The 27,759-nt window shown below is 46.5% G+C and overlaps 2 protein-coding genes across 2 annotated transcripts in view; both read right to left on the reverse strand.

Moving 5' to 3' along the window:
* The window catches only part of LOC126094988 (salivary glue protein Sgs-3-like), a 33,840-nt gene extending 23,890 nt beyond the window's left edge, over positions 1-9,950 (reverse strand). Inside the window, exon 1 of the mRNA XM_049909642.1 lies at positions 9,858-9,950. Coding sequence (XP_049765599.1) covers positions 9,858-9,950 — 93 coding nt within the window. The remainder of the gene's footprint in view (positions 1-9,857) is intronic.
* Positions 9,951-10,402: 452 nt separating this feature from the next.
* The window catches only part of LOC126094989 (venom allergen 3-like), a 152,214-nt gene continuing 134,857 nt past the window's right edge, over positions 10,403-27,759 (reverse strand). Inside the window, exons 2-3 of the mRNA XM_049909643.1 lie at positions 25,940-26,247; positions 10,403-10,584 (exon numbers count right to left, since the gene is read on the reverse strand). Coding sequence (XP_049765600.1) covers positions 10,403-10,584; positions 25,940-26,247 — 490 coding nt within the window. The remainder of the gene's footprint in view (positions 10,585-25,939; positions 26,248-27,759) is intronic.

A 27,759-nucleotide genomic window follows, 5' to 3' on the forward strand; every position in this document is an offset into this window, starting at 1 on the left:
TGCACATATCGAATGAGTGCGAATAGTGGTATATTATTTATACTGTTTTGTAACATAGTTTACAGTGAAGAGCATATATAATGCCATAAAAATCGACAGTAAAAGAGAACATTTGTCTTTTATTGGTTTCCTAAGGACACTATAGGGTATGACAAGGTACATTACGGACAGTTTATTGACGATTCTCATGTGACATACAGATATTTATTGAAGAATAAAGTTTTCATTTAAGAGCAAAAACATAGTAAACAGCAGAAGACGTTTTGCAGGAAAGCTTCGTACACTGATCAGCCAGAGCACTACGACCCCAGACCTGCTATCGATATAAACCCGTCCAGGCTATAGCAGCGTCACCTAGCGAGGAATGTCTGCTGGGTCAGACAAACGCACGGTGCAGGTAGTATCGGTGAGCGTGCAGTCCGCGTGTAGAACAGGGAAGGCACGCTGTCTATCTGACTTTGACCGAGGCCACATTGTGATTGCCCGGAGGCATTTCGGAAACAGCACGACTTGTCGGGTGTTCGAGCAGAGCTGTGGTGAGTGCCTTCAACACGTGGCGAAACCAAGGTGCAACCAGTCGCGGGGTTGGGCGGCCACCTCTCGTTAAGCCGTCGGCACACGGACCGTGCTGTTGAACGTTAACGTGGAGCGTGGCAAGTTCAACGTGCTGCTCAACGCTCAGAAACGATGCGACTTGTGCATACGGTACGTGGGCCCCAACGTGGTATACGCTATCGCAACGCACTCCAGCGGCAGTTGAGGGATGCTTCTAGTTCGTAATCACACTGTTTACTCAACGAGAGCGCATAAAATTCCCACGCTAGCTCTATTGAAACGCACATTTCCTCCATCGTCCACGAAAAGGAAAGTACCATGTCCAATTAATAAGGACACAGGCTTATGGAAGTTCCATTACAAACAGTGCATTACAAATTTGGAATACTTCTCCGCATAAGATTTCATCATTCCCACATTTTAGTAAAAACCCCAAGGTCAGTCTTACTTGATCACTGTTCCTACGCAGTAGCAGAAACTTTGCAGCATGTGAACTACGAGGCGTAAAAGAAAAAGGAACAAAATATCTTCATACAAGTAGCGCAAGCTGTCCTGTAGATTATGCCAATCCAACAAAGTCACCCCTAAAAAAAAGGTGAACTTATATTTGCATAACATCAAATATTATAATATATGCTTATATTAAACTAATAATAAAGTATCAGAACCTAATAAAAACACGAACGTTAGGAAAAAAAAATTCGGGAGAGTGAAAACGCGAACCACGGCCTCGTTATAAAACTCTTCAGTGGTCAGTGACTCTACTCATTACGCTAAACCAACATCACACCTTTGTCAACTAATCAGGTTATGTTATCCCTTGCTGAAATCCTTAATCGTAGATATGTTACTAACTGAAATTTAATCATAACAAATTGTACCAAGAAAAATACGTTTTGGGTCGATCTTCAGTGTGTCGCTGCCTTCAAATAGCCTACTCTCACAATACGAAAGTTACAATAATTCTTTTGCCACGAATATGATGTTTCTCATTATTTTATTGTAACGAATTACACAGTTAACAACGGGTTTTCCTGTGATTCTCAATTTGCTGGTGCTCAGAAACGGCATATATACATATAGGCTTGAAATGAATGCCAATATGGCGCCTCACAACTCTGTACTGAAGGGAGACAGTGCTTGTGACGTAGGTGGCGTTGTGTCATCTCATTGGTCAACGCTCAGACGCACGCTCAGAATATCTGACATGCTAGATATTGCTCTGTACGTTCGGAAAGACTCCCGAGCGTGCTATACCACGCTATGACGTCAGAAACTCGGCACGCTCAACGCTCAACGTTCGGATGCACGGTCCGTGTGCCGACGGCTTTACAGACGTCGGACATCGCAGGCTGGCCAGACGACTAAAACAGGACAGGCGGCGAACTGTGGTGGAAATAACATCAGATTTTAATGCTGGGCAGACTACAAGTGTGTCTGAACACGCAGTGCACCTGACACTGCTAAGAATGACCTTCCGCATCCAACGACCCATGCATATGCCAACGACATCGGCAACTACGATTGAAATTGGCACCTGACCATCGGCGCTGGACGTTGGCGCAGTGGCAAAGTGTTGCGTGGTCTGATTAATACCGATACCTTCTTCATCATGCCCAGGGGAGGGGGGGGGGGGGGGGGCGATCCGTTGTCTTCCAGGGAACAGCTCCTTGACACCTGTACTGCGGGAAGGAGACAAGCTGGCAGCGGCCCCATTATGCTCTGGGGAACATCCACGTGGGCACCCATGAGTCCAGTGGAGCTCGTGCAAGGCACCATGATGGCCAAGGAATATCGTACAGTGCTAGCATACCGCGTACACCGCTATATGACGATCATGTTTCCCGATGGCAGTTGCGTTTTTCAGCAAGATAATGCGCCATGTCACAAGGCCGGGAGTGTGACGGAGTGGTTCGAGGAACACAACTGATATGTTGGCCCCCCAACTCGCTAGGTCTGAATCCGATCGAACACACCTGGGATGTAACTGAACGTGGTGTCAGAACTCATCGTCCTCTCCCTGGAATTTACGGGAATTAGGTGACGTGTATGCAGATGTGGTGCCAACTCCCTTCAGCGACCTACAAAGGTCTCACTGTTTCCATGCCACGACACATCGCCGCTGTTATCCAAGCCAAAGGTGAACATACCGGCCATTAGGTAGGTGGTCATAATGTTCTGGCTGCTCAGTGTCTATCTCCTCAACAACGGGAAGTTTTCTTCACTACACTTCCACTCAATTCAGTGAATGTGTAACGTAGGAAACTTGTGTGGAATGTAGTACTTGTATTATGTAACGTACCAAATAAGACACCGCAACTGTATCTGAAGGCAGAACCACAAAGACGGGCTAATGAAATGGCAAAAGTAATGAAACTGTTGCCCAACAAAGAAGAAACCAGTGTCACTACTGCTGCTACATCTGAGCCACAAACGGCAAGAACCTTTAACGCTTTTGCTTTTGAAGCGGAAATAATTACATTTACAAAAATATTCTTGCATTGAAAAGTCGAATGAAGTATAATAATGTGCAATTCAAACTCCATAGGAAATTGTCAGGTGTCGAGAAAAGTGCCTATCGTAATAAGAACAGACAAGAAGAAAAATATGTGTTCATGTGTTCTTTCTTACAGCGCTATAAACTGCAGTTATACACATGTTTGAAAGTATTTCTTCAGGAATAAGTTATGGCATTGGCAATTCGGTTGTTTTTACATTTATTTCACTATAATTCACGTTTCTCGACAATTTACTAATGCTTCGAACGCAAAAATACAATAACTATTTCGTTAATTACGTTAAAAAATTATTAAAAACAAACATTAATGACAGGTCTGTTTTTTCGCCGCTAGGGGTGCTAGTGTCGTTCCAGCTTTTGGACGATGACAATTTTCACAGCAGTGAGGGTCGTGACTGTATATGTTAGACTGTGGTGTAACATTATTGTCATAGTCTGGTACGTAATCTAGGGCCAGTCATGATTTCCGTGCTGGTAAATTAATACTTCTAGGGGACTGTTATTTCAGGTTGCCAATCGCGGCATATCACCCCGGACTGTTATTTCAGGTTGCCAATAGCGGCATATCACCCAAGTCAAAATAAATATAAAAACTTGTGTTCTAATCTTACATAAGCTTTCATTAGGAAAGGGAGCCGCTATAGAAATTGAAATTCATCATAGGACGAAGAAGTACACTTCATAGAAAACGGACGAAGAAGTACACTTTATACATGACAAAAGATAAAAAAAGTAATACTTGCTATAATAGTAAAAGGCGCTATAGGACTATGTGTCGATTAACATAGAGACACAGTTTATTTATTTATTATTTAGCGCATGAGTTAAAGAACTATAGTTTACGAGTACATACAGTAAAGTGATGCAAGGTAATGCAGAACAGTAAAAACTCAATATGCGACAAAATTCAAGGGTTCATAGATCACAACTTTTGTTACTGACAAGGTACTGTCTGATCGTTTACGGTGACGCTAGGCGTCTTTTCATTCAATTTGTTGGCTCTAGGACAACGAGACTTCATCGAACTAGCTGCGTCTATTAACAACGTGTGCAGCGTACTACCTACCCCAGTAAATTGAAAGATTTTCAAAACAAGAAAACCATAAGAATGACTATCTCTAAGTAGCGAAAAAATATTTTATGAGCCTACGCTTTTCAGGTGGAGTATATGACTGGATAATAGACAACACACATTGCTGAAAGACACCGCAGGGTGGTTATGACCTTTCGCCTTTCAGGTGCATAATCAGTCTTAAATGGCGCCTGGCTTAACCGGGAAGCGTCAGCGAACGTTTTCCCTCTAACAAAAGTTGTTGAGTGAGATTAGATTGTGGGGGTGGGTGCAGGAAGAATATATGGTATGTAATGGACATAAATGCAGACATTTCTATTGGTGAATGAGGACGGCGTAGTGAACAACATTACATCGATATTTACTTCATTTTTTGACTAATAATTACAACTATTATAATTCGTGTGTGTGTAAAATATTAGTGATGATGTCTTATATGTTCACAGAGATATGAGTGGATGGGGCGAAGGTTGAGAGCTGTGGCTCGAATTTTCGTGGGTTAGTTATTATGGGAAAGAAGCTGGGAGGAGATGATAGTGGTGAATGGGTCATGACTAGGGGTAGTCATATGCATACATTTAATATTATCTTAAATGGTCAATTAGTTTAAAGACTGTTTGGTTTGCCAGGTTGGTTTGATCATATATGAGTTGTTATGGTTTTCTGGATGTGCTAGTTTTCTTGTAAGATGTGGAGGCGTTTTTCTTTTGTTGTTATTTATCCTTGTGATTTCAATGTCTGTGTCTTTTCTGAACATATAAGACATCATAAGTAATTTTTTACACAGACACACACACACACACACACACACACACACACACACACACACAAATATATTATTTAAAAAACAAAAAGATCACAGGTTGGCAACACTTGCAGTTTACAGGAAGAGCAAATGAAGAAACATAAACATGTAATATTGTACGGCGTGCGAACACAACCGCAGTTATGTTTCCAAAATGTACACACATATGTATCATATTTCTAGAATGACCACAAAAATGATTTGTAAATAAAAGCGAGATCCATCTGATGTAAAATTTTCTTTAATTAATTGCCGTAAGGTTAAGACGAAGAAACCAATTAATTTTAAGAGCTGCTGTGGAAGATGATCACTCAGACAAACGTATTATTACAGTTGAAGCTCTCTGCGGCAGGTAGAACAGCCACCAGAGTGAATTAGTGTTGTTACCAGGCTTGGTAAGGCAAATAAGCAGCGTAAACAGCCTCAGATGTTGAAACTGTATTATTGGCACCCGGCAGAGCTGGAAAGGGGCCTCATTGTGACTCTCCGTCGCATTGAGCAATATCCGGATTTGTGGGGCAGTGACAGTGGCCCAATGTCGAGGGCAGGCACACACTCATCGTCAAGGTGCAAGGTGACCATGTCGGACTACCACTGAAACGCGTCAAGCTGGTGCCAGACTGTCGTTCGATACTGATTACCGTTAATTATTCTTTGGGCACATGACAGTTACACTTTTCCTTTTTATTCTCAATTGATTCAAACTTTCATACTGTGGTATGTGTACTGTAAGACCTTCGGTACACACACCATCAGATTATTTGACTTGTCGCTCTAATGAAGTAGGCGAGTGTCAGCAATATGTCTCTTGGTCTTATCGTGGCGTGTTTATCTTCTGCCGTTAGGTCAGGCGATAGAAAAGCCACTTGCACGCTCAGAGTAGCAGATTGACGGTGACCAACTTTAAACAGAACTTGATTAATTTTCACACACATTTATTAAAATAATAAAAAGCGTAGACATTACATAACTTGATTCTGGATGCTGTTTACAATTGACAATCTGAAGTTTCTTTGGTCTTGGTATGTTAATCTTATGTTAATCTTATTCTCACATATCTCTGATACTTGACAAAGTGTCTATACATTTATCTTCATGGCTATGTACAGGAATATGATAATCTTATTAGGCGCAGACTGAAACTTGACTATAGACTGGTGCAGACTAATGCAGACTGACTAATGCAGACTGACTAATCGGCGCATTCAGGTATCACTGTGCGAGTGTGATCCGCGAGGAGAAAAGGTTCTACGTTAGCAGCGATCTCATTGGCTGCGTTACATATTAATACGCGGATCGGCGGAAGCAGAATTTCGTCCGTCTCTAAGGCAGCGCCATCTCGTAGTGCGGAGACGAATGAGTGTTGCGCCTGCGCTGTTGTGCTTAGCAGGGCCCGCTCTAGTGGGAAAGTTGTGTACTGACTACGTGGAACTATGTACACAACACATACCAAAATGTGTGATACAAATCATTACAGAGATCAGATCATCCCTTGGTTCTAGGCGCTTCAGTCCGGAATCGCGTGACTGCTACAGTCGCAGGTTCGAATCCTGCCTCGGGCATGGGTGTGTGTGATGTCCTTAGGTTAGTTAGGTTTAAGTAGTTCTAAGTTCTAGGGGACTGATGACCATAGATAAGTCCCATAGTGCTCAGAGCCATTTGAACCTACTCAGTCTTCTCTTTTTAGCACTGTCCAACTATCTTCCTTCCTACTATTTTCTGCAATGCTCGGATCAAGAAAGTCTCTGGCCTGGCGACGGAGTGATGGGACAGCGGCTGTTTACAAAGCGGCAGACATTCCATTCTCAAACTCGAGTCTTGTCCTCTTACGAGCCAAATAAGATCTCACCTACACGAGGCACAGTAAATCCCTGACCCTGCCGGGAATCGAACCGTGGAACCCGGGCGCGGGAAGCGAGAACGCTACCGCACGACCACGAGCTGCGGACGACTGAGTAGGAAATTAGACGCTATTTTCCGAGAAAGGGCAGCACAACTGCGCCTTGCACTGTCTAATGTAGAAATTTTTCCAAAGAGTGGCAGATTTTTGCTGAACTGACGACACTTGGGCAATTTGGAAAAATAATAGATTGGACAGTTCTTTCGGAGGAGCGAAGGCAAGTTTTGTTACGAGGTTTCCCGTTGGCTAAACGGCTAACAAACCTTGTGATTGGAAGGCGAATGTGTTTTGGCGGGGTTTCCGTGAAAAACGAAATAGAGAGGATTTTTCAGACATTTAGCCTTCGACTTTACAACGAGACATTTGACAGAGACACTTCGCTTTGCGCTTTCAAAATAAAATGATTGATTCAGTAACTTATAAACGTTGTATCTTTGATCTGTTTCATTTTACGCTGCGCTTTAACTTGGCTCTTAAGGGAGAAACTAGCCAACGTGCAAGTTGTAATAAATTCAATACTTGTAACAACCAGTCGAGGTGGGAAACTATAAAATGTCCTTCAGGAGCGGTTCTACAAGTCGGTCAAGGGGGGGGGGGGGGGGCTATTGGCGCGGAGAAGAGGAGGTTTGGGGGAATGGAATACTGCTTGACAAAGGAGAGTTAGGGTCGTCCACCGACAAATTGGTAAAATTTGGTGTTGCTTAAAGTAGCTTTTGGTAACTGTTTTGGAGTTCAGGGTAAAATCGTGTCTATAGAATGTGTGTGCGAGGAAAAATAATACGATTGGAACCAGATGTCCGGCGATTTCGTTGTCTGGGGCCAACAATTTAAGTGTTCAGAATGAGATTTTCACGTTGCAGCGGAGTGTGCGTTGATATGAAACTTCCTGGCAGATTAAAACTGTGTGCCGGACCGAGACTCGAACTCGGGACCTTTGCCTTTGGCGGGCGAACCTTACAGAACATGGCTAAGCCATGTCTCCACAATATCCTTTCTTTCAGGAGTGCTAGTTCTGCAAGGTTCGCAGGAGAGCTGTTAAGTTTGGAAGGTAGGAGACGAGGTACTGGCAGAAGTAAAGCTGTGAGGAGGGGGCGTGAGTCGTGCTTCGGTAGCTCAGTTGGTAGAGCACTTGCCCGCGAAAGGCAAAGGTCCCGAGTTCGAGTTTCGGTCCGGCACACAGTTTTAGTCTGCCAGGAAGTTTCAATTTAAGTGTTGGTAGGCATACCCGGCATATTTAGCTTTCTTGATTATTGTAAATGGCAGTCGTACATTAATATACATCCAGTGTATATTAATGCCGCTCTTATCCTTTTGTTAAAATGTGTTTGACATACATTGCAACCTATATTGCTACATAAATATAAAAAAATGATTGAATGTGTTGAAGTAATATATTCGCTGATTCCTGTAGTCATTTTATGCAGTGTAATGTGATACTCCATTGGGGGGGGGGGGGTGTCTATAGCCCTCATAATCCCCCATCCCTCCCCCCTTGCCACCGCCCCTGATGTCCTTTAACAAGTATACGGCTGTGGTGTCTCACATGAAGACAATGATACTTCTTTTAGCGTCTTATTTCCTAACTTAATTCCCTTAACATCGCCTCATTTAATTCGACGACATGCCGTTAGCCTTGTTTTGCTTTTATTGATGTTCTGGTTCTAAACTATTTTACAGATACTATCCATCCCGTTCATCTGCACTTCCAAGTCCTTATTCATCTCTGACAGAATTACAGTGCAAAGCTGAAAGTTTTTATTTCTTCTCCTTCGACTTTAATTCCCTTCCTAATTTTCTCCTTGGTTTTCTTCACAGCTTGCTCCTTGTACAGATTTTATAACATTGGGTATAGGATGCAGCCCGGTGTTACTCTCTTCTCAACCACTTCTTCGCTTTCGTATCCTTTCACTCTTATAGCTGCATACGATACTGCAGTGCCTGTATTAGTCCGAATTGCGATGCAATATTCCTCGGACCGGGACTCGAATTCGGATTATCCGCACAACGCCCGCGGCCGCCATACTATTAGGCTATCCGAGCACGACTCACGTCCAGACGTACTTCCATCTGTCGTCAACCACGTGTCTACAACCTACACTCGTACATCCATGAAGTGTATTTCCGTACAGGGGAGACATTTTACCTCAAAGTCGCTTGCCCGGTGTCGGCGGATAAATACGATGCATGCCTGTCAGAAGGAACTATGCATCGTAATTCGGAGAAGTACAGGCACAGCAATATCGTTTGTTTACGTCTGGCATACGTTTTATGAATTCGTGTGTGCCGTAGCAACGTTCTGTCAATGTATAGCTTAAATAGAGCAGATTGTATCCGGTGCATCTTCGATCGAAATTCTCCGTGTCCTACTGCTTTAGAATGGTTCAAATGGCTCTGATCACTATGGGACTCAACTTCTGAGGTCATCAGTCCCCTAGAACTTAGAACTACTTAAACCTAACTAACCTAAGGACATCACACACATCCATGCCCGAGATAGGATTCGAACCTGCGACCGTAGCGGTCGCTCGGTTCCAGACTGAAACGCCTAGAGCCGCTCCGCCACTCCGGCCGGCCGGAGGCGCCTTCACACGACGTGGAAGGTACGTGTTACACCCCATGCCCCCTACATGCACCCTCGATGCCGAAATGCGACCCAAACAGCGAACAAGAGCACGACTGGTAAAGGGAAGGGTGACACTTTACATCTCTCATCCGGAAAGAAAAAAATTCTAGTCGCGCATTCCGGGGCGTAGAAGAAAGCTGAACACATAAAGCCTACGCTGCTGAAAATGGTCGCGTTCATTAAGAGTGCTGCACCCGCATCGGAATCTACGCCTGACATCACCGCTGGCGCTACAGCCGTGGAAGAAGACCCCCAGCTGCAACATCCGAAACATTGCCCAGGTGAACGGAAGTCGAGAGTGGAACACCATCTCCTGCTGCAATGCAGGTACAGTCTTCCGAAGCAGAGCCAGAGTTACAATATCCTACACACAATATTACTCACATAACGCGGGTCCATAAAATCCGGGTTCTTGCACACTTTCTGTTCAGCACTGCGGTCGATATTGCTCTTCTTCAGGAAGTTACCACTACCCATATTGCTATTGCAGGTTATACCGCCGTTTTTAACGTGAGTAGTGAAGATCCTATTGCAACCGCAATCTTGATGCGTGACGGCCGTCAAGTGGTTCAAATGGCTCTGAGCACTGTGGGACTTAACATCTGAGGTCATCAGTCCCCAAGAACTTAGAACTACTTAAACTTAGCTAACCTTAGGACATCACACACATCCAGCCCGAGGCAGGATTCGAACCTGCGACCGTAGCGGTCGCGCGGTTTTCCGGACTGAAGCGCCTAGAACCGCTCGGCCACCGCGGCTGGCAGTGACGGCCTTCCCTTCACTATCGTCTAGTGTCTCTTTAATGGTCGAGACAACTCTTGTAACGTCAACAGATAATAGACCTCTATGCTCCATCAGGCTCAACCAAACGACACGAGCGCTCCCTTTTTCTTTTCTTTCTTTCTTTTTTTTTTTTTTTTAAAGAAGAATTACCAAGTCTTATCGGTATCAACGGTGGACCGCTTCTCAATAATGGAGATTACAACTGCGTCCTCCATGCTAAGGATCAATTGCCTAACTTCAATAATTGTCACGAACTGGTAACTCTGGCCACCGGTCTTCATCTCGTTGACACTTGAGAAGAGTTGCACGGTCCCTGCGTTGCATTTACCTACAGTGAGTCCAAAAAGTATTCGTCTAGTTGTAATATTTTTTTAAAAACTAAGTATATGTCACGTGAAAGGAAAGGAACATAAAATGTGAACATCCAGTCATAAGAAACGAACCTTGGTAAGTCATTTTTACTGATGGACAAAGAAATAAATACATCCATTGTGGTAACAAATGTGACAAAATGAGAATTTTTTCAAGGGCTACTTCAAAAACTATTCGTCCACTCATTTTTTTTTTAAATTTACAATCTGAAAATATGATTTCAACTAAAAACTATTTAGTGGGGTTTCCCTTTGCAGCTTTTACTGCTTGTAATCGTCTGGGAATCGACTTGGCCAAGTTTGCAGTCAGAGAGGCTGGAATTTTGTCCCATTCGTCTTGAAGTGCTTCTATTAGGTCTCTCTTGTTAGAAATGTATCTTCTCCTGATGATATCTTCCAGTATTTTCCAAAGGTGTTCAGTAAGATTAATGTCTGGGCTCTGAGGAGGGGTGTTAAATTGTTTTGGGGTATTTTACAGAAGCCACAGCCTTGTATTTAGATCCGCATGCTTTGGGTCGTTATCTTGTTGAAAAATGTAGTTTCCTTGCAGACCTAATTTTTCGGCTCTAGGATTCAGATTGTCATTTAAAATGTTGATACACATATGGTGATGCATTGTACCTTCTATGAAAAGTAATTTTCCAACACCTGCAGCACTCATACAGCCCCACACCATCAGGGAGCTGCTACCACTGTGTTTAACCGCTGGCACAAGATTGTATGGCAACATCTTCGCATTCTTCTTACACGACACCATTCGCCTGCCATCCGACCCGAATACGTTATGTAAAATGTTATCGCCGCGAGACTCTGCATTCATACGAATACGTTATATTTACTCTCATCAGAAAATATTACTCTATTTCAAAAGTCTTCTTTTTTGAATCTATATTCCATTGCTAAATGAAGACGTTTCTTTCGATTCTGTTCACTGACACAAAATTTCTTGCCCGCTACTCGGCCGTGATACCCAAGCTATTTCTGATTGTGTTGGCACATACGTTCTTTCCCCTAACTCTAACTCCCTAGCCAACTTAGGAGCGTTGATTTTAGGTTTCTTCTTTATTTACCTCATGATAAGTCTCACTTCTGCATCAGTCAAAGTGTGACGGCGTCCGGTACGTGGTTTGTTTCTTAATGATTCTGTTGCACAAAATCGATCTATTATCGACTGAATTGTCGATCTAGGTCTACCGACTACTTTAGCAATCTCGTAAGAAGATTTGCACTCATTATGTAAGCGCAGAATAAGTTGCCTTTCGATCAGCGTCGTCTCACTACCCTTACGCCCTATGGCGCCAATTGCACTGTACCGGCGCCGTTCAGAACCACAAAAACACAACAAGCGATAGAGTGGGGCCGCGCACGGTTGACTCTAGTGTGCGCCGTGGGTCAGCGTTGTAGTTTAATCACTGCTCGCAGAATTTCGGCATGTTCAGATGGTGCACGAATACTTTATGAACTAGCTCTTGTATTACATTTTCTATTTTATTAACCATGCTGTCGATTTTGATGTATTTCTTTCCTTGCTTTTCAGCAAATATGACTTATCGAGGTAGATGACTAGCTCTTTACATTTTTATACGTTTCTTTTCATGTTACACAGACTTTGTTTTCTAAAAGATATGCAGCTAGACCAATACTTTTTGGACTCACTGTATCTGTCCCAATGCGCAGCAAGCAGGCACGATATGTTTCTTCCGCTCTGCTGCCGCGAGCGACGACATAGCGCCATACAGTTTTCTGACCGCTGTGTCTGTACCTGTTTTATAAATCTTCAACGACAACAGGTCTCCTGAGGTTTCGGCTACTGGAAACTGAGTAAGAGCCTCATGCAGCACCCCGAGCTTAGAAAAGAAATAAGACTCACCTGAGATCAAATTTTTCTACGAAGACAACACCATCCCGGCGCTGTGGCATGGTGCATTCGCTACGCAAAACTTAGGCTTCAGTCAATAGTGAAACAGTATGCGCGGCGGAAGCGATTCTAGCAAAAATGGAGCGCAGAGTTTTACCATCAATGTATCTCGGACCTTTATCAAAGAACTACTGTCCTAGACACTGCATCGTATGCAATGCTCCAGTATTTTAAAGCTAACATCAATTGCATAGCCGGCCAGTGTGGCCGTGCGGTTCTAGGCGCTTCAGTCTGGAACCGCGTGACCGCTACGGTCGCAGGTTCGAATCCTGCCTCGGGCATGGATGTGTGTAATGTCCTTAGGTTAGTTAGGTTTAAGTAGTTCGAAGTTCTAGGGGACTGATGACCATAGATGTTAAGTCCCATAGTGCTCAGAGCCATTTGAACCATTTTCAATTACATATGGCGAAAGAAAGTCTCTGGAGTCGTTGTTCAGTCCAGACCAAAAGACGTAACGGCCCAAAAAGGCTATCGCTGTTACAAAATTTTGCGTCTTGCACGCCGACGGAAAGCTCAACGAATTACTGACGTTGTGAATGACCCCAGCAAGCGAGTAGATACCCAGAGGTTCAAAAAATGGCTCTGAGCACTATGCGACTTAACTTCTAAGGTCATCAGTCGCCTAGAACGTAGAACTAATTAAACCTAACTAACCTAAGGACATCACACACATCCATGCCCGAGGCAGGATTCGAACCTGCGACCGTAGCGGTCGCTCGGCTCCAGACTGTAGCGCCCAGAACCGCACGGCCAAGATCCCGGAGGGGGATTGTGGACTGTACCCACGCGTTTTATACAGTACCCTGTATGAAAGACAAAATATCGACGATCAGGCCTGTCATGTAGTGCCAAACACCACCCAAGAACAGCTGCAAGAGGCGGATACAGTTACTCTCGAAGCCTCATTCACGATCGACGAAACTTCCGTGCAGCAAAGGAAAGGTCGTCAGGGCCTGATGGCCTCGGATCACAATTCTACCAGTGCTATGGGGACATACTCGAAGAGTCTTTCAAAGCTGTTTCTAATGACGTGTGGCGAGGCGACGTTCTGAAAGAAGGGATAGTCGTACTTCTTCCGAAACCCGGTCACAGCGCTCATCTGGGTAATCTGCTGTGTGACACGCTGTTTAAGACAGATTTGAAAACCTTTCCACTTTCGACCCGACCAAGATTCGTATGGAATCTCTCTTGGAGAAGACTTCACGAAGCTACCAATATTGTGCCATCCTTCGTTAGCAGCATCCTCACTGCAGCATGTAGGCTAGGAGACGTGATATGCTCAGCGGCAGCGGATGGAACTAAAGGAGCAATATTGTGTTTTTAGACTTTTCTAAAGCGTTTGATAGTGTGAGACATCAGTTTTTAATTGAAGCTTTGAAGAAAATGGTATATGGAGATCGTACTACAACAATTGCTTGCTGTCGGATTTTAATCAATGGTCACCTCACAAAACCTCTCCGAGATGGTCGATCTGTCCACCAAGAATGCTCGCTGTCGATGGCTCTGTACGCCACAGCCACTGGACCGCCACTCCCTGTCATTGAAAACAGAATCAGAGGATTAGTGGTTCAGAACACGCGGATCTGTTGCACAGCATACGCAGACCACGTACCTGTTGTTGTGTCTCCCCAACAAGATCTGCCCGCCCTGGAAGACATGCTTAAAACCATCTGAGCCGTGCGTGGCTCGTGTTCTCGCCATCATGTATTTTACACCCTGTTTTTAACGTACTTCCACCTACTATGTTAATTTAGATTACTACTGTCACTGAGTTGCTGCTTTTCCTGACCGTGACCGGCGCTAGCAGCGCGTATCGATATATTCCCTCTCGTAGTATCTCTGCTCGACTGCTAATACTTCCCGGTCGTTGTCTGTCGTACGGGAGTTCAGGCTGTGAGTTCGGGTTTGAACGCGTCCGGAGCGCAGTCCGGACCTGCCAGTCGGGGAGTTGCAATGCGGCATTAGTGCAGTCGCGTTGGAGCAGCAGTGAGGTCTGCGTCGACATGGCTCGCCCGACCATTGCCGGCACGCATCACTTGAGCCGGGCCACGGTCTTGCTGGATCGTCGGTTGGTCGTCCTGCCGGACGACTCGTTTTGGATCGCCGATCATTCACGAGTCGGCTGTGTGCATCGACTCCCGATTTGTCTTCGTGTGGGCTTAGTTACTGTTGGGTATCATTCGGGTCATCGTGCAAGTGTTTGTTAGGTTGTGTGTGTAGTTGGTGTGGTTTTGATTGACAATTTATTTTAAATGTTGTCGGCGTATTGGCTCTGACAGGTCGGTTGTCTCATCGGGCGACGTGTAACTGGTTCTTTGAGCACTTCTGGGCCCCTTCAATTACCATCTTGTGGAACGGGTCGGTCCTTTCCTAGTGCAGGGATGTCACTTAGCCAGTGGGCGTGTTTCCTCTGGATGGTTGGGTCCGAGCCAGTATTTCCTCCGTCGTGTGTCTGGAAGTGAGTGGGAGACGCACCAGCAATACAGTCGCGACGGAGCAGTAGGGCCGGCCGCGGTGGTCTAGCGGTTCTAGGCACTCAGTCCGGAGCCGCGGGACCGCTACGGTCGCAGGTTCGAATCCTGCCTCGGGCGTGGATGTGTGTGATGTCCTTAGGTTAGTTAGGTTTAAGTAGTTCTAAGTTATAGGGGACTGATGACCATAGATGTTAAGTCCCATAGTGCTCAGAGCCATTTGAACCATTTGGAGCAGCAGGCAAGGACGGACCAGCAGGCAGTCGGTCGGTTGTTGCGGACCAGTTAAGTTATCTCCGCGCGGTGCTGTCGGCTGTGTCCGCTGGCGGTCCCTGCTCAGTGTCGGGGCGTGTGTGGAGCTGTCCGATCGCTACGAGCTTCGTGGTTCACCGACCCAGGACGTCAAAGCTGAGTAGTGGTTTCAACTACCCAAGCCACGTCCATGCCTGTTGTGTGGTTCGTTTTGGTGGTTCGCTGTTGCGGAGGTTTTTCTGTGAGCAACACCGAGTGTTTCTATTGCTGAAACTTAGCTGCCATGCGGTGCAATTAACTAAATTGGTTGACTACAATTCAAGTGCACCAGCAGAATTTTCTGCCTTGTGGCCGTTAGTGTTTTGGTTACCTGCCATGGCCACTGACGTAAATCAAGCAGTGCTCCTTTTGGGTGAAGTTTATTACCGTATTTCAAATTCAAGTGTACCAGCGGAATTTTCTGCCTTGTGGCCGTTAGTGTTTTGGTTACCTGCCGTGGCCACTAACGTAATTTCAGGCAGTGTCCCTTCCGGACCTGTTGTCGCTGTCCAACATGGAGTGTAGTTTTGACAGCTAATACATACACTCCTGGAAATGGAAAAAAGAACACATTGACACCGGTGTGTCAGACCCACCATACTTGCTCCGGACACTGCGAGAGGGCTGTACAAGCAATGATCACACGCACGGCACAGCGGACACACCAGGAACCGCGGTGTTGGCCGTCGAATGGCGCTAGCTGCGCAGCATTTGTGCACCGCCGCCGTCAGTGTCAGCGAGTTTGCCGTGGCATACGGAGCTCCATCGCAGTCTTTAACACTAGTAGCATGCCGCGACAGCGTGGACGTGAACCGTATGTGCAGTTGACGGACTTTGAGCGAGGGCGTATAGTGGGCATGCGGGAGGCCGGGTGGACGTACCGCCGAATTGCTCAACACGTGGGGCGTCAGGTCTCCACAGTACATTGATGTTGTCGCCAGTGGTCGGCGGAAGGTGCACGTGCCCGTCGACCTGGGACCGGACCTCAGCGACGCACGGATGCACGCCAAGACTGTAGGATCCTACGCAGTGCCGTAGGGGAGCGCACCGCCACTTCCCAGCAAATTAGAGACACTGTTGCTCCTGGGGTATCGGCGAGGACCATTCGCAACCGTCTCCATGAAGCTGGGCTACGGTCCCGCACACCGTTAGGCCGTCTTCCGCTCACGCCCCAACATCGAGCAGCCCGCCTCCAGTGGTGTCGCGACAGGCGTGAATGGAGGGACGAATGGAGACGTGTCGTCTTCAGCGATGAGAGTCGCTTCTGCCTTGGTGCCAATGATGGTCGTATGCGTGTTTGGCGCCGCGCAGGTGAGCGCCACAATCAGGACTACATACGACCGAGGCACACAGGGCCAACACCCGGCATCATGGTGTGGGGAGCGATCTCCTACACTGGCCGTACACCACTGGTGATCGTCGAGGGGACACTGAATAGTGCACGGTACATCCAAACCGTCATCGAACCCATCGTTCTACCATTCCTAGACCGGCAAGGGAACTTGCTGTTCCAACAGGACAATGCACGCCCGCATGTATCCCGTGCCACCCAACGTGCTCTAGAAGGTGTAAGTCAACTACCCTGGCCAGCAAGATCTCCGGATCTGTCCCCCATTGAGCATGTTTGGGACTGGATGAAGCGTCGTCTCACGCGGTCTGCACGTCCAGCACGAACGCTGGTCCAACTGAGGCGCCAGGTGGAAATGGCATGGCAAGCCGTTCCACAGGACTACATCCAGCATCTCTACGATCGTCTCCATGGGAGAATAGCAGCCTGCATTGCTGCGAAAGGTGGATATACACTGCACTAGTACCGACATTGTGCATGCTCTGTTGCCTGTGTCTATGTGCCTGTGGTTCTGTAAGTGTGATCATGTGATGTATCTGACCCCAGGAATGTGTCAATAAAGTTTCCCCTTCCTGGGACAATGAATTCACGGTGTTCTTATTTCAATTTCCAGGAGTGTATTTCATTGTGGATAATCACGTTTGTAACCTTTTGTGTTTGAGTCCTCATGTACCGATTGGTAGCAAAAAATGGTTCAAATGGCTCTGAGCACTATGGGACTTAACCTCTAAGGTCATCAGTCCCCTAGAACTTAGAACTACTTAAACCTAACTAACCTAAGGACATCACACACATCCATGCTCGAGGCAGGATTCGAACCTGCGACCGTAGCGGCCGCGCGGTTCCAGACTGTAGCGCCTTTAACCGCTTGGCCACCACGGCCGGCGATTGGTGGCAAGCAAGTCGTTCTGTCGGTCAGTCCGTGGCTGTCCCCTGGTTGGGTTCCGATTGGGTTCCGACGGATCAAGTGTAGTTGGGCTCACCACCTGTCTTACCTAAGTGAACGAGGGCAGACCGACCTCCCTGGAGGCTTCTGAGTGCCGTTTTCTTTATTGTCCTTCTTACCGGTGTTTAATTGTCTGTTTATAATCTATCATAGCCAATGATTTGAAAATGATTGCTTTTCTGGATTTTATGTATTTTTGAATTCTGGAAAATCAATTATGGGCCTTCAGCCACTGAAATCCTTATATATATATATATATATATATATATATATATATATATATATATATATATATATATATATATATATATATATATATATATATAACATTGCCTTTGAAAGGTTATGGTAATTTATTTTAAAATCTTGAAAATTTTATTGCGGGCCTTCAGCTGTTTGTATTGCATCATGTTTGTCTATTCTCTCTTGCCTTGAGGCTCTCAACCTTGTTCTTACCACTTAAGATTTATCTTGTTGCTTTAAGACTTTAGGATTTCTTGTTCGAGGCCTTCAGCCGTGGCATAATTGCCTTTTTGAAACTCGTTGTTCTGAAGGTTCGGCTATGTGCCGTTTTGGTTTAAAGGTGTTATTAAATTACAATAAATTACAATTTTTAGTGAACCTGACCTACACCTTATTTGGCCCTTCCCCACAATCCTAATCACTTGTTCTGCCCAGCGGGTTTTGCGGGCTTATCACCTACATGAAGGCATCTGGCGCTCTGATGAATAGCTGGAAGACGACCATACTTCCCCTTCGTGGCGGCTTTGGTGAAACTCCTGAAGTGACATCTACTGGTATGCCACACCTGGCCACATGATAACCTACAACTGGGCGGGTCTCCTGAACCACATCAGGGCCACACTCAAACCGGACTTCGATAGACACCTGAACCTCCTGCAAAAGGCGGGGGACTGATGACCTTCGCTGTTTAGTCCCCCCTTAAACATCCCAACAACCACCACCACCATCCTGCAAAAGGCGCAAACAATTCGTGTATCCATCACAAGCAAAATGTACTGCGTGGCCCAAGTACTTCCGCTCCATGTAGCTTTAGCGGCGTATATTCAACGGACATTCAACTGGCTTGTTCTACTTGTCAACATCTTCAAAGTGCAGTCACCCTGCCTCTAATACTCGACTAATCAGCGTCCGACACAAAACGTGCAACACTCCTCATCAACCGATTGGGAAAAGACATACAGCGTCAGGACGCTTGCCTTCTCCGCTGTCTCTTAACCAGCATGAGACCAACGGCTCTAGCGCCACCGATACACTTCCGAAATACCAACGCATCCGGAAACACTTCCTTGAATTTGGTTATGTGCCTGCCAGCATTCCAAGCACCCCACAACTCCTCAACAAGACAGTATACACTATCATGACAAAGACAATTGAAGAAAAGGAAGCACAGTTGTACTGGACAGTAGTATGGCGAAACATTTACCAGCCGTTCCTGTGTTCACGGATTCGCTCACGGTGGTATCTTATTCTCAGTGACAAAATCCCCACGACCGACAAACTGCACCGAATCCACCTTAGTGCAACAGACGCCTGCCACAAATGCGGGGACGTTGACTCACTCGCACACAGATTTGTTTGCGGAGCATCTACATCTACATCTACATTTATACTCCGCAAGCCACCCAACGGTGTATGGCGGAGGGCACTTTACGTGCCACTGTCATTACCTCCCTTTCCTGTTCCAGTCGCGTATGGTTCGCGGGAAGAACGACTGTCTGGAAGCCTCTGTGCGCGCTCTAATCTCTCTAATTTTACATTCGTGATCTCCTCGGGAGGTATAAGTAGGGGGAAGCAATATATTCGATACCTCATCCAGAAACGCACCCTCTCGAAACCTGGCGAGCAAGCTACACCGCGATGCAGAGCGCCTCTCTTGCAGAGTCTGCCACTTGAGTTTGTTAAACATCTCCGTAACGCTATCACGGTTACCAAATAACCCTGTGACGAAACGCGCCGCTCTTTTTTGGATCTTCTCTATCTCCTCCGTCAACCCGATCTGGTACGGATCCCACACTGATGAGCAATACTCAAGTATAGGTCGAACGAGTGTTTTGTAAGCCACTTCCTTTGTTGATGGACTACATTTTCTAAGGACTCTCCCAATGAATCTCAACCTGGTACCCGCCTTACCAACAATTAATTTTATATGATCATTCCACTTCAAATCGTTCCGCACGCATACTCCCAGATAATATACAGAAGTAACTGCTACCAGTGTTTGTTCCGCTATCATATAATCATACAATAAAGGATCCTTCTTTCTATGTATTCTCAATACATTACATTTGTCTGTGTTAAGGGTCAGTTGCCACTCCCTGCACCAAGTGCCTATCCGCTGCAGATCTTCCTGCATTTCGCTACAATTTTCTAATGCTGCAACTTCTCTGTATACTACAGCATCATCCGCGAAAAGCCGTATGGAACTTCCGACACTATCTACTAGGTCATTTATATATATTGTGAAAAGCAATGGTCCCATAACACTCCCCTGTGGCACGCCAGAGGTTACTTTGTTACTTTAACGTCTGTAGACGTCTCTCCGTTGATAACAACATGCTGTGTTCTGTTTGCTAAAAAGTCTTCAATCCAGCCACACAGCTGGTCTGATATTCCGTAGGCTCTTACTTTGTTTATCAGGCGACAGTGCGGAACTGTATCGAACGCCTTCCGGAAGTCAAGAAAAATAGCATCTACCTGGGAGCCTGTATCTAATATTTTCTGGGTCTCATGAACAAATAGAGCGAGTTGGGTCTCACACGATCGCTGTTTCCGGAATCCATGTTGATTCCTACGTAGTAGATTCTGAGTTTCCAAAAACGACATGATACTCGAGCAAAAAACATGTTCTAAAATTCTACAACAGATCGACGTCAGAGATATAGGTCTATAGTTTTGCGCATCTGCTCGATGACCCTTCTTGAAGACTGGGATTACCTGTGCTGTTTTCCAATCATTTGGAACCTTCCGTTCCTCTAGAGACTTGCGGTACACGGTTGTTAGAAGGGGGGGCAAGTTCTTTCGCGTACTCTGTGTAGAATCGAATTGGTATCCCGTCGGGTCCAATGGACTTTCCTCTGTTGAGTGATTCCAGTTGCTTTACTATTCCTTGGACACTTATTTCGATGTCAGCCATTTTTTCGTTTGTGCGAGGATTTAGAGAAGGAACTGCAGTGCGGTCTTCCTCTATGAAACAGCTTTGGAAAAAGGTGTTTAGTATTTCAGCTTTACGCTTGTCATCCTCTGTTTCAATGCCATCATCATCCCGGAGTGTCTGAACATGCTGTTTCGAGCCACTTACTGATTTAACGTAAGACCAGAACTTCCTAGGATTTTCTGTCAAGTCGGTATCTAGTATTTTACTTTCGAATTCACTAAACGCTTCACGCATAGCCCTCCTTACGCTAACTTTGACATCGTTTAGCTTCTGTTTGTCTGAGAGGTTTTGGCTGCGTTTAAATTTGGAGTGAAGCTCTCTTTGCTTTCGCAGTAATTTCCTAACTTTGTTGTTGTACCACGGTGGGTTTTTCCCGTCCCTCACAGTTTTACTCGGCACGTACCTGTCTAAAACGCATTTTACGATTGCCTTGAACTTTTTCCATAAACACTCAACATTGTCAGTGTCGGAACAGAAATTTTCGTTTTGATCTGTTAGGTAGCCTGAAATCTGCCTTCTATTACTCTTGCTAAACAGATAAACCTTCCTCCCTTTTTTTATATTCCTATTAACTTCCATATTCAGGGATGCTGCAACGGCCTTATGATCACTGATTCCCTGTTCTGCGCTTACAGAGTCGAAAAGTTCGGGTCTGTTTGTTATCAGCAGGTCCAAGATGTTATCTCCACGAGTCGGTTCTCTGTTTAATTGCTCGAGGTAATTTTCGGATAGTGCACTCAGTATAATGTCACTCGATGCTCTGTCCCTACCACCCGTCCTAAACATCTGAGTGTCCCAGTCTATATCTGGTAAATTGAAATCTCCACCTAAGACTATAACATGCTGAGAAAATTTATGTGAAATGTATTCCAAATTTTCTCTCAGCTGTTCTGCCACTAATGCTACTGAGTCGGGGGGTCGGTAAAAGGAGCCAATTATTAACCTAGCTCGGTTGTTGAGTGTAACCTCCACCCATAATAATTCACAGGAACTATCCACTTCTACTTCACTACAGGATAAACTACTACTAACAGCAACGAACACTCCACCACCGGTTACATACAATCTATCCTTTCTAAACACCGTCTGTGTCTTTGTAAAAATTTCGGCAGAATTTATCTCTGGCTTCAGCCAGCTTTCTGTATCTATAACGATTTCAGCTTCGGTGCTTTCTATCAGCGCTTGAAGTTCCGGTACTTTACCAACGCAACTTCGACAGTTTACAATTACAATACCGATTGCTGCTTGGTCCCCGCATGTCCTGACTTTGCCCCGCACTCGTTGAGGCTGTTGCCCTTTCTGTACTTGCCCGAGGCCATCTAACCTAAAAAACCGCCCAGCCCACGCCACACAACCCCTGCTACCCGTGTAGCCGCTTGTTGCGTGTAGTGGACTCCTGACCTATCCAGCGGAACCCGAAACCCCACCACCCTATGGCGCAAGTCGAGGAATCTGCAGCCCACACGGTCGCAGAACCGTCTCAGCCACTGATTCAGACCCTCCACTCGGCTCTGTACCAAAGGTCCACAGTCAGTCCTGTCGACGATGCTGCAGATGGTGAGCTCTGCTTTCATCCCGCTAGCGAGACTGGCGGTCTTCACCAAATCAGATAGCCGCTGGAAGCCAGAGAGGATTTCCTCCGATCCATAGTGACACACATCATTGGTGCCGACATGAGCGACCACCTGCAGATGGGTGCACCCTGTACCCTTCATGGCATCCGGAAGGACCCTTTCCACATCTGGAATGACTCCCCCCGGTATGCACACGGAGTGCACTTTGGTTTTCTTCCCCTTCCTTGCTGCCATATCCCTAAGGGGCCCCATTACGCGCCTGACGTTGGAGCTCCCAACTACCAGTAAGCCCACCCTCTGCGACCGCCCGGATCTTGCAGACTGAGGGGCAACCTCTGGAACAGGACAAGCAGCCATATCAGGGCGAAGATCAGTATCAGCCTGAGACAGAGCCTGAAACCGGTTCGTCAGACAAACTGGAGAGGCCTTCCGCTCAGCCCTCCGGAATGTCTTTCGCCCCCTGCCACACCTTGAGACGACCTCCCACTCTACCACAGGTGAGGGATCAGCCACAATGCGGGCAGTATCCCGGGCAACCACAGTCGTAGTCCGATCGGGGGATGCGTGGGACGAGCTGGCTGTCCCCGACAAACCCCCATCCGGACCCCCACAGTGATGACCATTGGCAACAGCCTCAAGCTGTGTGACCGAAGCCAACACTGCCTGAAGCTGGGAGCGAAGGGATGCCAACTCAGCCTGCATCCGAACACAGCAGTTGCAGTCCCTATCCATGCTAAAAACTGTTGTGCAAAGAACGTCTGAACTAATCTACAGAGAGCGCAAACAAATCGACACAAAATTTAAACGGTTATTAAAATACAAGATTGCCTAGTAAATGCAGTAATGCTGCCACTTGTGCACTGCTGACACACTGCTCGGCGGTGGAAGGAGACTACGCGATTTTACACTATTCAGGTACTAAAACGCGATGCTGCAACCCTCAAATACTATAATACGCCCGAAATTTATGAATTAAACAATGCAAGTACCAAAAACACGCAAAGAAATTAAGAATTAAACTATGTACAAATGAGTGAGCTAGGAGTATACGACTTGCTGCTGCAGCTGCTTATCCAACGGCGGCAGGGAGCACACTGACTGTGTGCGTTGGATCTCTTTCTTAGCCATCGACTAGCAGTCACTGATAGAACGAACGCACGCTATCTGAACGTTCGTGAAGTAATGCGGCCTGACCGCATGCGATACCCAATTATGAACAAAATGCAGCATTATTGATGACGGCCGTACAGCCACATACCGGGTGATAAAAAAATTAGTATAAATTTGAAAACTGAATAAATCACGGAATACTGTAGATAGAGAGGTACAAATTGACACACGTGCTTGGAATGATATGGGGTTTCATTAGAACAAAATAAATAAATAAATAAAAAAATATATAAAAACAAATACAAAAGTTCAAAAAATGTCCTATAGATGGCGCTTCATCTGATCAGAATAGCAATAATTGGCATAACAAAGCAAATATGATGTTCTATACAGGAAATGCTCAATATGTCTACCATCATTCCTCAACAATAGCTGTAGTCGAGGAATAATGTTGTGAACAGCACTGTAAAGCATGTCCGGAGTTATGGTGAGGCATTGGCGTCGGATGTTGTCTTTCAGCATCCCTAGAGATGTCGGTCGATCACGATACACTTGCGACTCAGGCAACCCCAAAGCCAATAGTCGCACGTACTGAGGTCTGGGGACCTGGGAGGCCAAGCATGACGAAAGTGGCGGCTGAGCACACGATCATCAACAAACGACGCGCGCAAGAGATCTTTCACGCGCCTAGCAATATGGGGTGGAGTGCCATCCTGCATAAACATCGTACGTTCCAGCAGGTGTTTATCAGCCAGGCTGGGGATGATGCGATTCTGTAACATATCGGCGTATCTCTCACCCGTCACGGCAGTAGTTACAAAATCAGAATCACGCATTTCCTCGAAGGAAAAAGTCCCGGTAATGGTAGATGTGGTAAATCCAACCCATACCGTGACTTTCTCGTCGTGCAATGGAGTTTCCACGACAGTTATAGGATTTTCGGCAGCCCAAATTCTGCAGTTGTTGGCGTTGACAGACCCTCGGAGCGTGAAATGAGCTTCGTCAGTCCACAACACGTTACTCAACCAAACGTCATCTTCCGCCATCTTTTGAAACGCCCACACCGCAAATGCCCTCCGCTTCACTAAATCGCCAGGTAACAGTTCATGATGCTGATGGATTTCGTACGGATAGCATCGGAGGGTACGCCTAAGTGCCAACCAAACAGTAGTGTATGGAATGCCGGTGCGACGTGCGACTGCACGAGCGCTAACTTCCCCGTGCATAGACGAACCCGCTACAGTCTTCATTTCTTCCTGAACTGTCTCAGCAGCATTACGCCTTGTGCTCGGTCGGCCACTACGGGGTCTATCGTCTAAACATCCCGTGGCTTCGGACTTCGAAATCATTCTCGCCACAGCTGCATTTGTCAATGGACCTTTACCCGTTCAAATCCCCTTCCTATGGCGATAGGATCGTAACGCTGAACTAGCACATTCCCCATTCTGATAATACAGCGTCAGTGAAAGCGCCTTTTCAGGTAACGTCAACATGCTGCGACTGCTGGCGCATCTGATTCTCTGTCTCATTACAGCTCCTTTTATACACTATTGTCATACGCAGTCACTGACGTTTTGCTGTCCAGCGCCAACCGTTTTTGAACTTTTTTTTTTGTTCTAATGAAACACCATGTCATTTCAAGCATGTGTGTCAATTTTTACCTCTCTATCTACATTATTCCGTGGTTTATTAAGTTTTCAAATGTATACTGACGTTTTGATCACCCGGTACATTACTGAGAACCGCGAAGCTCCATTCTGCGAATATTTGTCCTACACTGAAGGGGAATATTTTCGGATTGCGCAGGAAGATAGTCATCGGAGAACATTTGACAAAATTATGAGGGAATCTCCGCAAGTGCTCTCTATTGCGGCAGTTAACAGATAATCCATGTAGCGTGAAAGCAGAAGTCTCTTACAATGCTACAGCTGTTTCATGTGATGCAGGTGCCAAAAGGGTAGTACAAGTAGGCAACACTGGAGGAATAAGTACATAAATAAAAGAAATTTCATAAAAAATAAACAATAGAAAAAGATAAAACTTGTAAGGCGACTGCCCGTGGTAAGAGAGAAATCCGTATTCCAGTCCCGATGCGGCACAAATTTTCATTGTCATCATTCCATTATACAGCTGACTGTACTCGATATTCGCAATTGCGAAGATATTTCATGTTTCTTATAACTGCAGTCTGCTTTCTGTAGAAGTTGTAAATAACTTTTCGGTCTCATATGTTATCAGTGTGATAGTGTTCGCCGGCCGCGGTGGCCGTGCGGTTCTGGCGCTGCAGTCCGGAACCGCGGGACTGCTACGGTCGCAGGTTCGAATCCTGCCTCGGGCATGGGTGTGTGTGATGTCCTTAGGTTAGTTAGGTTTAAGTAGTTCTAAGTTCTAGGGGACTTGTGACCTAAGATGTTGAGTCCCATAGTGCTCAGAGCCATTTGAACCATTTTTTTTGTGATAGTGTTCCCTTGCTGACAGTGTGTGCAGACGCTGGGGCAGCCCACCTCGTGGAAGACGGCGCGCCCGCAGCCCAGCAGGTAGGTCCAGCCCCAGACGAGCTGCGTGTAGTGCGCCGTCGGCCGGTCCTCGACCGGCTGCAAGCTGAACGACGACACCCACGACGGGTCGAAGTCCTCGATCTCGTTGTACCACTCGCGCACGCGCGACCGCACGTCCTTCGGCAGCGGGAAGTTGTAGGCGGTCGTGACGACGTTCTGCCCCACGGGGAAGCGCGGCGAGTCGCGGCACTCGTCGTGCGGCCGCGTCGTGTAGAAGCTGTCGCACCTGCCGGCCGAAACGTCCGCTGCTGACGCCACACACTCTGTTATACACCGGATACAGCGGTAAGCCAAGACATTATGACCACTGCCCACAGCGACGTTGGATGCCTCCTGGTGGTCCTGCGGGCACGTGACGAAGTAACAGAAGTAAGTGACCGAAGTAGACACTATCACCCTAGCGAAGATGTGGGCTGCAAATGACGAAATCTGTTGAGCTAAGCGGCTTTGACGTCCGACCCCGGTAGCTGAGTGGAGCCGGCACGGTAGCTCAGCGTGTTCGGTCAGAGGGTTTAGTTGCCCTCTGTAATAAAAAAAAATTGAATCAACGGTTCAACGGACATCCTGAACGAGTGTCATCGGACGTCCGCCACGAACAAATTCAAAAATATAGAACAAAAAGAGATAAAAGAAAGTGGTCAGCGCGACAGAACGTCAATCCTGAGGGCCCGGGTTCGATTCCCGGCTGGGTCGGAGATTTTCTCCCCTCCAGGACAGGGTGTTGTGCTCTCCTAATCATCATCATTTCATACCCATCGATGCCCAAGTCGCCGAAGTGGCGTCAAATGGAAAGACTTGCACCAGGCCAAACGGTCTACCCGACGGGAGGTTCAAATGGTTCAAATGGCACTGAGCACTATGCGACTTAACTTCTGAGGTCATCAGTCGCCTAGAACTTAGAACTAATTAAACCTAACTAACCTAAGGACATCGCACACAACCATGCCCGAGGCAGGATTCGAACCTGCGACCGTAGCCGTCGTTCGGTTCCAGACTGTAGCGCCTAGAACAGCACGGCCACTCCGGCCGGTCCGACGGGAGGTCCTAGCCACACGACATTATTATTATTAGCGGCTTTGACAAAGCGCAGATTAATATTACCTAGAATCCTCGAAAACGGCAAAGCTGTTCGAAAGTTCACACGCTACTGTCGTGAGCATCTACAGAATGAGGTAGAAGAATAGTGAAGCTACCACTAGGCGCTAAATGGTTGGACGCCCACGACTCTTCACAGAACGTTGGATTCGGAGGATTGTCTGCTCTGTAAAGTAGGGTACATGGTGATATGCGGCAACTCTGCCGAAAGAGAGCAATGCTGATGCACGCCTAAGTGTTTCGGAGCACACCGTTGATCGTACGTTGTTGAACATGGAGCTCCACAGCAGACCACCCGTACGTGTTCACATATTGACCCAACAACATCGTGAATTATGATAGCAGTGACACGGGCCATCGGGATTCGACCGTCGATCAGCGGAAACATGTCGGCTCTTCGGGTAAATCGCATTTTTGCTACACTAGGCCGACATTCGTCTCCTCAAACGCCGTCATCGAGCTGAACGGCAGCTTCAAATGTGCAGTGCGCCACGGTGGCAGGCTGGTGGCAGCAGTGTTATGCTTTGGCAGACATTCTCCCGCACTTGCATAAGACCTGTGGCAGTAATTGAAGACACGCTGACAGCTGCGGACCACCTGCTTGGTGTGCTCACCGACTGCGATGTCAGCCTTCAGCAGTATA

The sequence above is a fragment of the Schistocerca cancellata genome, chromosome 8, assembly GCF_023864275.1.
Source record: "Schistocerca cancellata isolate TAMUIC-IGC-003103 chromosome 8, iqSchCanc2.1, whole genome shotgun sequence".
Classification (NCBI taxonomy): Eukaryota; Metazoa; Arthropoda; class Insecta; order Orthoptera; family Acrididae; genus Schistocerca; species Schistocerca cancellata.